This window comes from Caloenas nicobarica, chromosome 17 (genome assembly GCF_036013445.1).
Source record: "Caloenas nicobarica isolate bCalNic1 chromosome 17, bCalNic1.hap1, whole genome shotgun sequence".
Lineage (NCBI taxonomy): Eukaryota > Metazoa > Chordata > Aves > Columbiformes > Columbidae > Caloenas > Caloenas nicobarica.
Window position 1 is genome coordinate 10,926,783 of NC_088261.1, and position 12,870 is coordinate 10,939,652.

The following is a 12,870-nucleotide window of genomic DNA, read 5'->3' on the forward strand; positions in this document are numbered from 1 at the left end:
CTGACCAGTGGCAATTTCAGGGCAAGACTGCACAAACATGCTGGAAAACACAGTGGAGAGAGAGAGAGACTTTAATCTGTTCGGTCCCTACAGTCAAAGGCTTTTCTGAAATCCCACATCAGGCTGGAGTAAGGATTTGGGGGGGAACACGGTAAAATGAGGCCTCTAGTCCAGCTGGACCTCTGCCGGGTGCAGAGATGCGGGTTGTGCTGAACGCGGGTGCTGGTCACAGGCTGCCCCAGCCTGGGTCTGGCTTTGGGGACAAACCTGCTGTTGCGAGGGCCGGCACTGGGAAAGCAGGTTTCCCCCCACCGGCACCTAGGTGGCCCCAGGGGCTGGCATTGTGTCCCTGGGGTGCAGGACATTACAGAATTCCCCTGTGGCTGTGGCTGGTGCGAAGCCTTCCTCGTGTTGGGGCCCTGCTGCTGCCCAGGCAGTGTGGTGCTGGAGGAGCTCCCCGCCAGCCTGGCCTGGAAATGGGATTTCACTCCTTCACCTTCTGCTTTTTCCTCTTCCTCTTCTTGGGAGCTGCTCCTGGCTCCGTTCCCTCTGTGGACTGCGGGTTCTCGGCTGCTGCCGGCACCGAGCTGAGGACAAGAGCCACGTCCTGAGCTGCGCCCCGAGGCCCCACACCCCCAGCACTGCAGCTCCTGCATCTCCCGTCCTGGGTACAGCCAGACCTCCCCCGCCCAGGCCCCCCTCTCACCTGGAGGCAGCATCCCTGTCCCTGTGCCGCTCCAGGACAGCCACGAAGAAGCCCTGGGTCAGCGTGGTGGCGGGCGAGGCGCGGAGGCAGCTCTTGGCCCCGGGGAAGGCGGCAAGGCCGCGGCAGGGCCAGGACGGGAAGGTGTTCACCAGCCTGCGGCGTGGGACAAGAGTCAGGGCCGAGCCCCGCAGCGTGTTCCTGTCCCCGCGCCCCCCAAGGCCAGCGCACCTGAAGGCCGAGCCGTGATCCCGCAGCACGGCCTCCACCACGGCCTCATTCTCCTCCTGGTGCAGAGAGCAGGTGGAGTAGACCAGGCGCTGGAGCGCTGGGAAGCTCAGGGCATGGCTCAGGGCCTTGCGCTGGAACCCAGCCAGCGCCCGCAGCCGCTCGGCGCTCGGGGCAGCCTCCTCCTGTGGCAACCGTGTCACCATCCCTGTGGGGACAGCAGCCGAGTCACCATCCCTACAGGGACAGCGGCTGTTACCCAAGGTCCCCACACCCAGAGCCTGGCTCCAGGGGGGTGGCTGGAGCCCCCCATGTTACCTGATCCACTGCAGGATGGGTCGAGGAGGATGTGGGTCACCTTGCGGTATTTAGGGTCTGTGGGATCCACGGTCAGGAAGTCCTGCTGGGCCAGCTGGAAGGCCGTGACCCCTGCCCGCATCAGCATGGTGTTCATGGTGGCCAGGCGCTTGGTGTCCACGTCAAAGGCAAAGATCTGGCTGGAGACAGAGCCCAAGAGAGGCGTGAACATCACCCCCCAAGCCCCAGGAACCTCCCGGATGGGGGAGCTGCCCCGAACACCGTCCGTGTGCTGGGCGGGCAGCGCTCAGGAGCTGATGTTGGGCAGCGAGCAGGGTCAGGGGCTGGGAAGTGACCCCTGCGAGACTTCATGTCACCTCGGGCCCTTCCGGTGGCCCAGTGTTACCAGAGCCACCAGCCACCAGCGTGCCCAGCGTGAGCAGGGCAGGGTGAGAGGCTGCACCTCCTCCTGCCACCTGCTCCTTGTGCTCGCTCCGGGCGACCCCAGCCCTCCCCTCCCCCAGCACACAGAGCTGCCCTCACCCCTTGTTCTGCAGGATGGCAGCCAGGTGACTGGTCTTGTTCCCCGGGGCTGCGCAGGCATCGATGACATGGGAGCCGGGAGCCGGGCTGAGGAGGAAGGCGGGGAGGCAGCTGGCCTGGGAGAGAGCGAAACCTGTGAGGGGGGGGCAGCAAACACCCCGAAACCCTCGGGGCACAGCTGACACTGCGGGGGCACAGCAACACGGGGACAAGTCACAGAATCATTTTGGTTGGAAAAGCCTCTCAAGACCATCGAGTCCAACCATGACCCACCCCTGGCACTGCCCCATGTCCCTGAGAACCTCATCTCCGTCTGTTCAACCCCTCCAGGGATGGTGACTCCACCACTGCCCTGGGCAGCCTGTTCCAATGTCCAACAGCAGTTTCTGGGACGAAATTGTTCCCAAGATTCAACCTCAACCTCCCCTGGCGCAACTTCAGGCCATTTCTTTGTGTCCCTGTCCCCCCTCAGCTCCTGTTCTCCAGCTGAACCCCCAGCTCCCTCAGCCGCTCCCATCACACTTGTGCTCCAGCCCCTTCCCCAGCTCCGTTCCCTTCTCTCAACTCGCTCCAGCACCTCAAGGGCTTTCTTGGCATGAGGGGCCCAAAACTGACGCCAGGATTCCAGGTTTGGCCTCCCCAGTGCCCAGCACAGGGACGGTCACTGCCCTGGGCCTGCTGGCCACACCAGTGCTGTACAAGCCTGGTGGCCTCCTTGGCCACCTGGGCACACGCTGGCTCATGTTCAGCCAGCAAGTCACCACCATCCACTGCTGGAATCCTCTGCCTGGCCCACAGCACTGAGTTCCTCCCGGCTCCTGCTCCCTGGCTCCAATGGGAGTTTTACAGCCCCTCACAGTGACTCATCCCGCACCTCCAGGCTATGGGAGCAAAGCCCCAGGGGACTCACAGCTGCAGCCACAGCTTCCAACTAGACCCCAAGTGCTGCAGCAGAGCCGGCCCCAGCCCAGCCCTCAGCACAGAGAAAGAAGGAGACCATCCACCCCTGTCACCCTGCAGCCTGCCACTCCCCACCTTGTCCTGCAGAATTATGTGTCCTGAAGTGTAGAGCACGTTGTCATGGAAGTCCGTCTGCGGAGGGAAAACCAGCAGCTCCGGGAGATGAAGATCCAACAGGAATTTCTTCCCAGAGAGAGCCCTCAGTTCCTCCACACTGCCCACAAGGCACAGAGAGGATGAACACACAGTCCTGCTTCTCTGTGCCCAAAACAAGAGCCCAGCCTGAGAATGCCCTTCATCCCACATCTTCACTTCAGCCCCAGGAGAGGCAGGAAGAGTAGAGAGTGATGGAGACCCCAACCCGGACACTCTGAGCACCAAGCCCAACAACCCTTCAACCCCCAGGAGCTTGTCCCAAGCCCTTGCTGATGTCCCAGATATGGTGAGATGGAAGGAAGAAACGCTCACCTGGCTGCCTTGCCCAGGTAGGAGTAGCCCTGGCGCTTGAAGAAGTCAACCACATCGTCCACACAAGTCTTCAGGGTGTTGACTCGGACGTAGCGCGGTACCTGGGAGGCTGGGGGAGACACAGCGGGGTCAGACACGGCGCAGCAGCGCTGCAGGTGCAGGGACGGCGCTCAGGGCACACTGACCTGCGGGACTCGCTGCCGGGGCCAGCAGGTCCTCGTTGCGGCTCACTCTGTGCTGCACCTTCAGCCGGGCCAGCTCGGCCTGCAGCCGGGCCCGGTGCCGCCGGGCCAGCGCCTTCCAGCGGCCCCCGCACTTGAGGCCCTTCCCAAAGAGCAGGTCGTACACCAGCACCTGCGGGGCCAGGGGTCAGCGTGGTGGGGAGCTGGGCCCTGCCACCCGGGGCTGCCCCGGTCCCCATTACCTTCGCCAGCTGCGGCGGCAGCTTCTTCTCGGCCTGCAGCAGCGCGGCGCCGTCCAGCAGCTTCTCCAGCACTGGGGAGTAGCGGAGGGTCTCGGACACCAGGGCGTAGAGCTGCCGGACGTGCTGCGGGCGGGACGGGGATCGGGACGGGGATGGGGATGGGGACGAGGATGGGGATCAGGTTGGGGATGGGGAAGGGGAAGGGGATGGGGATGGGGACGGGGATCGGGATGGGGATCGGGATGGGGATGGGGATGGGAATGGGGACGGGGATCGGGATGGGGACGGGGATGGGGACGGGAATGGGGACGGGGATGGGGATCGGGATGGGGACGGGGATGGGGACAGGGATCGGGATGGGGATGAGGACGGGAATGGGGACGGGGATGGGGACGGGGATCGGGATGGGGACGGGGATGGGGACGGGGATGGGGACGGGAATGGGGACGGGGATGGGGATCGGGATGGGGACAGGGATGGGGACGGGGATGGGGACAGGGATGGGGACGGGGATGCGGACAGGGATGGGGACGGGGATGAGGACGGGAATGGGGACGGGGACGGGGATGGGGATGGGGATGGGGATGGGGATGAGGACGGGAATGGGGACGGGGATGGGGACGGGGATGGGGACAGGGATGGGGACGGGGATGGGGATGGAGACAGGGATGGGGACGGGGATGGGGACGGGAATGGGGACGGGGACGGGGACGGGGACAGGGACAGGGATTGGGATGAGGATGGGGATGGGGACGGGGACCGGGATGGGGACGGGGATGGGGACGGGGATGGGGACGGGGACGGGGACGGGGACAGGGCCTGAGGCCGCGCCGGCCCCGGGCCTCTCCCCTTGGGCCTGCCCCCGCCTCAGGCCCGACTCTCCACAGGCCTCCCCGCCTCGGTCCCCCCGCCCCCGGCGCTCACCGGGAAGCCGCTGTTGTACACCAGGCTCTTGACGCCGCCACGGCCGCGCTCCAGCTCCCGCAGGACGGCGGCGGCCGCGCCGTACAGCGCCATGGCCGCCCCGCGCGCGCCGCTCGGGCCCTGCGGCCGCCAGGGGGCGGGCGAGGCGGGGGCGGGGCCGCGGGAGCCCCGCGGGAGCGGGCGGGCCCGGGAGCGCGGCGGGGAGGGCAGTGGGCGGGAACGGGCGGGGCGGGCTGAGCGCCCGGGGAGGAGGCTGAGGGGCGGCCTCATTCATGGGGATCAATATGGAAAGGGGGAGTGTCAGGAGGATGGAGCCAGGCTCTTCTGGGTGACCACCAGTGATAGGACAAGGGGCAATGGGGACAAACTGGAACACGGGAGGTTCCACTTGAATATGAGAAGAAACTTCTTCCCGGTGAGGGTGCCAGAGCCTGGCCCAGGCTGCCCAGGGAGGTTGTGGAGTCTCCTTCTCTGCAGACATTCCAACCCGCCTGGACACCTTCTGTGTAACCTCATCTGGGTGTTCCTGCTCCAGCGGGGGGATTGCACTGGATGAGCTTTCGAGGTCCCTTCCAACCCCGGACATTCTGGGATTGTGTGACCGGGCTCTCCCGGCGGCCGCATGCGGGCAGCGTGCGAGGCTGCAGGAGCTGAGGCGTGAGGGCAGCGGCTGCCCCGGGGATCCCGGTGCCGTGGAGCCGCGGTAACGGGTGTCAGCCGGTGACACGGTGTGAGGGGCAGCGCTGTGTGCTGGACTGAAACAAGTGAAGGAGGCGGCACGTTGCACATGAGCCGCAGCGTGTCCTGGTGCATCCAGCACAGCAGGGCCAGCCGGGCAGGGAGGGGATTGTCCCGCTCTGCTCTGCGCTGGGGCGGCCTCACCTGGAGCATTCACTGTGTGCAGGGCTGGGGACACAGGAGAAAAGGAGATAAAGCTGCTGGAGAGTGTCCAGAGGAGGCTACAAAGCTGGTGAAGGGTTTGGAGGGGAAGCCGGATGAGGAGCGGCTGAAGTCCCTGGGTTTGTTCAGCTGGAGCAGAGGAGACCGAGGGCAGAGCTCATGGGGCTGCAGCTTCAGCAGGGGAGCAGGAGGGGCAGGGCTGAGCTCTTCTCTCTGGGACAGGGACAGACCCCAGGGAACGGCAGGAAGATGTGCCAGGGGAGGGGCAGTTGGACATGAGGAAAAGGTTCTTCACCCAGAGGTGCTGGACACTGGAACAGGCTCCCCAGGGAGGTGTCCCGGCCCCAACCTGACAGTGTTCAAGAAGAGACTGGACAACGTCCTCAGACACACGGGGTGACCTGTGGGGTGTCCTGTGCAGGGACAGGGGTTGGAATCCATGAGCCTGGTGGGCCCCTTCCGGCTCAGGACGTTCTATTATTCTATGATACTCCCTCACCCTCGGAGCTCTGGCTGCTCCATGAAAGCCTCAGTGAGCCTCAAATCTGGCTCTGCGCAGTTCGGGGGGCTCGGGGTCCTGCTGGGGGCCGGTGAGCTGTGGCACGGGGGGGACGGGTTGTCCTGTGCAGGGACAGGACTTGGACTCCATGATACTTGTGGGTCCTTCCAACTCAGGACATTCTGTGAGAGCCCAGCCCTGGAAATAAGAACTTTCCTTCTGGGAAGCTCAGAGCTGCCCATGAGGGACCAAGGACACCCCATGTCAGCTGGGAGGACACCAGCGTTGGCTGTTACCTGCCAGAGGTAACGCACCTCTGAAACCTGGTCTGGTGTCACAGAGCAGTAACTCTGCCAGGACCAGCTCCAGGGGTGCTGGGTCAGGAGCCGAGCAGTGGGAACGCTGCGGGAACACAGCGGCTGTGCGGGGTTTGCTGTCAGCAGTGGTGGGTGCTGGGGTGCCAGTGATCAGTGCAATTGCGTTGTACCTGTGTCTGATGGGTGTAAAGCCACATTTGGGTGCCCCAGTATGGCAGAGACACCTCGCAGGGGTAACTACTGACCCTTGTGATGGCACATTTTGTGTACCAGCCTCTCGGTTGGTGTGGGCTGGGTGTGAATTTTGGTGACAAGCCCTAGAGTGGGTGGCAGGTGAGTCTTTGCCCAGGGGCTGTTGCAGAGCTGCTGCCCAGCTGTAGGCAGGTAGGCCCGGGCTGTGCTCCCCGCTGTGTGCAGGGCCCAGCCCGCTCCTCTCCTCACGCTGCCTCGGCCCCAGGTGCGGTTCCCTTCCCGCAGGCTCTGAGCGTAGTTCCCTACACCGGCTCTCGTCCCTGCCCAGCTGGAAGCGGCTCTGCCCTGGGCAGGCTGGTGTCTTCCCCCAGCAAACCGCTCTCTGCAGACGCTTTTTTGGCTGCCGCGTTCCCCTCCCAGCAGCCCCTCCCAGCCCGGCAGAGCGCTGCGGCCGCCTGCCCAGCTCCGGCTGCAGTGGTTTATCAGACACAGTACCAGTATTAGGCAGCAACCAGCTCACCCCACACAAACTTTATTTGTTCAGAAGACAGATGTGAACAAAGACCCTCGGACGCTCACAGCTCGCACTTTTCCGGCAGACGCTCCTTTCCGTAGGGAGATCTTTTGGAGGTTTATGGGTGAGCCCACCAGACTGGGGAGTGGGATTTGCAGGTCAAGGCTGACATTCTGTGCTCTTAGAGGAGATGGGAAGGACCCTCCTCTGCTGCTGAAGCTTTACACTGTGGTAGCACAGCTACCACGGGAGGACAGCCCTGCACACAGCGACTGTCCCTGCTGCGGGCCCTTGGGATGTGGCCACAGCCTTGTCCCACTGCCGGGCTACAGCTTCTTGGGCTCCTCTGGGACGGGATGGTCCTGCAGCACCCGGGAGTGCTGGCTGATGGGGGGTGCGGGCAGGATGATGGGGGGCGAGTAGGGCCCTCGCTCTGGCCAGCACAGGTCCACGATGGGGTAGAGCTGACCCTGGAACTCCGCCTGGAAGGTGTAGATGGGGCTGAGCTCATCGGGGCTGTCAGCATTGTAGAAGGTCAGCTCGCCCTTCTCGTAGTGCAGGTAGATACCGATGCGCTGGGGCCGGGTGGTCAGTGGCAAGACAGCACGCGGGGTGCTGAAAGCCTCATAGACTTTCCCGTCCTTCAGGCCGATGAGCCAGACGCCGTTCTCGGGAGATTTGCTGAGCTTCCCTTTGCGGCTGACCGTGCCTTTGATGATGCCCACGCGCCAGTGGTTCCTGGCGCCCACGATCACCTCCCAGTAATGCTGCCCACAGGAGAAGCCCTTGCAGGTCAGGATGCAGTTGCTGGAGTTGAAACGCTTGGGGTTGCTGTCCCGGCGCTGGTAGAGGCCGCACTGCACCACTGTGTCCCCCTTGAAGAGCTCCAGGAGGGGATGCGCCGTCACCGGGTCCAGCTTCAGCATCTCTGGAGCTGGAAGGAAACCATGTGGCTCCAGGCACAAGCAGCAGGACAGGGTCTGGCTCTGGGTGACCCCCAGGGCTGGCACAGCCAGACAAGCTGGCGCTGCTGAACTTCAAGCAGCTGGAGGGTTATGACAGCGCCAGCATGAGACGCTGGGCCGGCCAGCGCTCCAGGAGGGGAGGACACGACCAGAGAGCAGGAGAGGCCGGGGCAGCGTGGCACTGGCTGGGCAGCATGTCCCATGTGCCAGCACACTGCGGGGGGGGCAGGTTGGTACCTGGCAGGACACGGCGGTGCAGGCGCTTCCACACCGTCATCTTGATGTCATCTTGGTGGAAGCACGGCTTGAACGAGACAGGGTTAAAGATGCCATCACCGGGGTGCAGGCTGGGGAGCTCTGACCTGGAAAGACACAGGCAGCCGTGACACAGGTGACGGGGACAGTGTGTGACCTCTTCTCACCTGGCTGCCGTGTGTGACGGAGCCACTGGTGTCTCGCCAGCTGCTCTTGCCCTCTGCTGGGGCTGGTGCGTGGCTCTGGCTGTGGCTGCCCACCAGTACAGCAGTGTTTGACGTGTCCTTTAAGAAGGACAAGGAATTACTGGAGAGTCCAGTAAAGCGCTACAGAGATGCTGAGAGGTCTGGAGCATCTTTATGATGAGGAGAGACTGAGAGAGCTGGGGCTGCTCAGCTGCAGAAGAGAAGCTGAGAGGGATCTGATCAATGGGATCAATATCTCAGGGTGGGTGTCAGAGGATGGAGCAGACTCTGTTCAGTGGTGCCCAATGCCAGGGTGAGGGGCAACGGGCACAGACTAAAACACAGGAGGCTCCATGTGAACATGAGGAGAAACTTCTTTGCTGGGAGGTGCCAGAGCCTGGACCAGGCTGCCCAGAGCAGGTATGGAGTCTCCTTCTCTGGAGACATTCAAACCCACCCGGACCGACCTGTGTGATCTGCTCTGGTGATCCTGCGTTAGCAGGGCTGGGCTGGGGATCTACAGAGGGCCCTGCGACCCCAACCAGCCTGGGGTTCTGTCCACATGAGGCTGCCCCAGCAGTGCTGAGGTGCCACTGACCAGGGCTCTCTCGCTGTCCCCATCGATGTTGTTTGCTGCTGGGTCCCACCACTCACCTGAACTGGGAGGAGCTGTATTTCTGGAAAACACAAGAAAAGAGAGAGTTGGTGGGAGACTCATGGAACAGCAGCTCCTCTGTGTGGTCACAGGTCCACACATCTGTGCCCGGAGCTGAGGAGGCTGGGGCAGAGCTCAGGGCATCGCCTCTCCTGGAGGGCAGGGTTCTCCCCTCACCCTGGCTGGGCAGGGGACACTCAGCTCTCACTGCTGGTGGTGTCCCAGCTGTGCTGTTTGAGGGCACCCACCGCCCAGGGGAGGGCTCGTGGCTGGAGAGCCTGGCTCACCCTCGCTGCCTTCACCAGCCAGCGCACTAACCCGGATGAAATCCAGCTGGCTTTCGTCTCCGAGTGCCTCCAGAGAGCTCTGCATCTCCTTCAGCCGCTGCAGTGCGTCGGATGTCTGCTTGACCTGGCTCTCAATGGAGGTGATGAGCTGAGCCGCCTTCCCCTCGACGCTCTCCAGGAAGGTGGCCTTCTCCTCGTCGATGTACCTGTGCAGCTCCTGGAACTCCTTCCGGATCACCCACTTGAAGACATCTGCCTCGTTCTGCGGGAGACAGCGAGTGGCTGTGCAGGCTGCCCCTTCCATCCCTTCACCTGCTGTTTAGCTTCAGAGATGCCACCAGCAATGTCAATGTGTCCCACCAAGCATCCCACCAAGCTGCCCTCCACTTGTTTTCCAAATAAAGTGCAGCTCTGCACTGGGTGTTGTTTCATCCTGCTGTCCTCAGCAGCTCACCACAGAGACACCTTGCCTTTCACCTCTCGCCCCCCAGGTTTTCATTCCCTGATGTCCCAACCAGCTTCAGCAGAGCCTTTAAGGAGCTCTTGCATCCCTCTGCTCCCAGGGAACAACCCGTGTCCTGGGCTAAGGGAGAGAAAGCTCAGTTCCACTTTCATAGAATCACAGAAGGGTTTGGGTTGAAGGGCCCTTCCCAGCTCACTCAGTTTCCCCCCTGCCATGAGCAGGGACATCTGCACCAGCTCAGGTTGCTCAGAGCCCCGTCCAGCCTGGCCTGGGATGTCTCCAGGGATGGTTCAGCCACCACCTCTCTGGCCAACCTGGGCCAGGCTCTCACCACCCTCAGGGGCAACAATTCCTTCCTCACGTCTGGCCTGAATCTCTCCTCTTCTAGTTTAAAACCATCACCCCTTGTCCTATCTCAACAGGCCCTGCTCAAAAGTCTGTCCCCATCTTTCTTATTGGCCCCTTTAAAGTAAGAAAGGTGCAATAAGGTCTTCCCAGAGCTTCTCTTCTCCAGGCTGAACACCACCAGCTCTCTCAGCCTGTCCTCCCAGCAGAGCTGTTCATTTGGGCTGAGCCCTTCTGAGGAGCGCCACAGGGAAGCTTTGGCCGCAGAAGGGATTCCAGGAGGTCCCTTGGAGACATCTGCTCCATGGGAAATGGACACACAGATAAACCAGGTGTGAACTTGATGTGAAAGCACCAGCATTGCTCTGCCTGAGAAGCCTGTTCAGATCAGGGTCCTTCCCACCTGTTCTCTCCCCACCTCCAAGGACATTCGGTCAAACCAGCTCCAACTGCTGCTCCCGCCAGGACGCTTGACGAGGGTGATATCACCCCTTCTGAAAACTGGGCTGTGCCACCTGAGAGGGCTACATCACCCTTCCCCAAAACAGATCTGTGTTTAATCCCTGAGTTTCGTGGAAAACACAAACCTCAGGGACCACGGTGGAAAATAAACCCTGTCTGGTACCCCAGGGAAGGGGTACAGGAGGAGAGCTGGGGAGAGCCAGGAGCTGCTGTTACTCCAGGGGCTGTGTGGGACACAAAAGACATGGGGACACAGGCTCACGTGGCACGTGGCACTCACTGCGATGCGGCTTTTGTTGTTGATGAGCTTGCCGAAGTGTTCATCCAGGTTCCTCTTGTACTGCTGGACATCGGTCAGCAGCACAGACAGCTCCTCCTGAAAACACAGCACCTCTTGAGGGACCTCTGGCAGGCCGTGCTCTTTGTCCCCCAAGGAGCACATGGCCCTCAGAAGCCACGTTCTCTGAGCTCTGTGGCCCTGCTGATCTTCACTCTCCTGATCAGAGGATTTGGGGTTGCCAGAGGCAGGAGAGCGATCGCTGCTGCTGACCAATACTCCTGCCAGGAGCACCAGGTCTCTGCTCCCATTCCCAACTCTCCGTATCTCCCACCCCGTGGCAGCTCCGCACCAGGTGAGCGGGTGGCAGCAGCTGCAAACCAGCACCCGACTGACAGCACCGTCCCAGCGCCAGTGCCCAGACCCTGGCTGGGCAGGAGTGTCACTGCTGCCTCCTGCTCTGATCTCCACAGTGCCAGGAGCAGAGGGGACGGGTGACCCTGCGCTTTTCCATTCCTGGGGCTTTCATGTGATGCTGGGCAGGGGACGCCAGCTGTTTACTTGGCCTGGCTGGGGCTCCTGTTTCCCTGCTCTCCTGTGGCACTTGCCTCAGCCCTTATCTCCAGACTCCTTTTGATGGTGTTTGGAAACGGTCTTGAAAGGCCCCGCCGACACTCCCCAACCCTCCCTGCCACACTGCAGCCACCCAGACCCTGAGCCCTCTCAGCCAGGGACACGCTCAGCCTGAGAAACAGCTGTCCCGCAGCCCAGGGACCCTGCCCCACATCTGGCTGTGCCGTGGGACCATGCTCTGTCCCCCACCCCAGGGACCCTGCCCCACATCTGGCTGTGCCATGGGTCCGTGCTCTGTCCCCCAGCCCAGGGACCCTGCCCCACATCTGGCTGTGCTGTGGGTCCGTGCTCTGTCCCCAGCCCAGGGACCCTGCCCCACATCTGGCTGTGCCGTGGGACTGTGCTCTGTCCCCCAGCCCAGGGACCCTGCCCCACATCTGGCTGTGCCGTGCTCCCCATGCTGACATCATTTCCAGCCTGTGCCCTTAAGGAGAGGTGACATTTGGCCAGTGAGCACTGACCCTCACCCCAGGATCCCGGCCGGCTCTGCCCACCAACCTTCCGGATCCCGGCCGGCTCTGCCCACCAACCTTCATGCGGCAGTACGTGGTGGAGATGGGGGTGATCTTGTGCTGGCGGTGGTTGCCGATGGTGCCGCAGAGCCCACAGATCACCTCTTGGTCAGCCTCGCAGAAGAGGCTGAGGGGGTTGTGGTGCGTGGGGCAGGACTCCGGGCTGGGCTCTGCCTCACCCCGGCTCTGCAACACCTCGATGACACGGGCCAGCATGACGTTGGGTGGCGAGGCGCTGCAGTCCACGGTTTGGCGGCACACGGGGCACAGGAACTGCCCGTCCAGCTCTCCGGACAGTGACACCACGCAGGACTTGCAGTACGAATGCCCACACTGCAGCATCAGGGGCTCCTTGAAGACCTCCAGGCAGATGGGACAGAGGAGCTGGTCCTCCAGCTCGTTGATGCTCATCCTCCGAGCCATCACAGACCTGGCCTGGGAAACATGGGTGGGAGCTCAGTCCTGCTCCAAGAGCAGGAGGAGCAGAGATGAGCGAAGATGGAGAAAAGGTGAAACGGAGAGACGCCTCCACCGCCCCCGCTCCCTGCAGCAGCGCAGACAGTTGCAAACTCATCTTCAGGCTCCAGGCAAAGTCTGAGATGTTTGTTTTAACCCACGATGGGTTTGGGCACTGAGGACACGAGTCCGCACGTGGCCGTGCCTGCTGGATCTGCCCAGAGCAGCAGAAATGACCACCAAGCTGTTCCCGTTTGCCTTGCAGGGGTGTCAAGAGTGCAGCCCACCTTGTGTCAGGGCTGGAGACAGAGCTGAGAGGGATTTTCTGCTGAAAAATGTCAGTATTGACCCTGGCCTGTATGAATTCCTACAGATCTCTTTCAGCTCATTGTCTCAGCCCATGGAC

At 62.5% G+C, this 12,870-nt stretch overlaps 2 protein-coding genes across 2 annotated transcripts; both read right to left on the bottom strand.

The window, feature by feature from the left end:
• Positions 1 to 53: 53 nt before the first annotated feature.
• On the bottom strand, positions 54 to 4,669 carry NSUN5 (NOP2/Sun RNA methyltransferase 5). The gene is made up of 10 exons (XM_065647354.1): positions 4,548 to 4,669; positions 3,624 to 3,746; positions 3,385 to 3,553; positions 3,200 to 3,308; positions 2,807 to 2,945; positions 1,772 to 1,887; positions 1,250 to 1,428; positions 935 to 1,139; positions 707 to 859; positions 54 to 587 (listed from the first exon to the last, which is right to left on the bottom strand). The coding sequence occupies exons 1-10, from the start codon at positions 4,638 to 4,640 to the stop codon at positions 485 to 487; spliced, it is 1,389 nt and encodes a 462-aa protein (XP_065503426.1). The 5' UTR covers positions 4,641 to 4,669; the 3' UTR covers positions 54 to 484.
• A 2,626-nt stretch (positions 4,670 to 7,295) lies between these two features.
• On the bottom strand, positions 7,296 to 12,431 carry TRIM50 (tripartite motif containing 50). The gene is made up of 6 exons (XM_065647471.1): positions 12,027 to 12,431; positions 10,867 to 10,962; positions 9,348 to 9,578; positions 9,029 to 9,051; positions 8,172 to 8,296; positions 7,296 to 7,903 (listed from the first exon to the last, which is right to left on the bottom strand). The coding sequence occupies exons 1-6, from the start codon at positions 12,429 to 12,431 to the stop codon at positions 7,296 to 7,298; spliced, it is 1,488 nt and encodes a 495-aa protein (XP_065503543.1).
• Positions 12,432 to 12,870: the final 439 nt, after the last annotated feature.

Coding starts and splice junctions, on each gene's coding strand:
- NSUN5 (XM_065647354.1), bottom strand. CDS start 4,640: ATGGCGCTGTACGGCGCGGCCGCCGCCGTCCTGCGGGAGCTGGAGCGC. Junction 2,946..3,199: donor TACCTGGGCAAGGCAGCCAG/GTGAGCGTTTCT, acceptor CCTTGTGGGCAG/TGTGGAGGAACTGAGGGCTC. Junction 1,429..1,771: donor GCCATCCTGCAGAACAAGGG/GTGAGGGCAGCT, acceptor CTCTGTCTCCAG/CCAGATCTTTGCCTTTGACG.
- TRIM50 (XM_065647471.1), bottom strand. CDS start 12,431: ATGGCTCGGAGGATGAGCATCAACGAGCTGGAGGACCAGCTCCTCTGT. Junction 8,297..9,028: donor TACAGCTCCTCCCAGTTCAG/GTGAGTGGTGGG, acceptor GTGTCTTTCCAG/GTCAGAGCTCCCCAGCCTGC. Junction 7,904..8,171: donor GCACCGCCGTGTCCTGCCAG/GTACCAACCTGC, acceptor GTTTCCTTCCAG/CTCCAGAGATGCTGAAGCTG.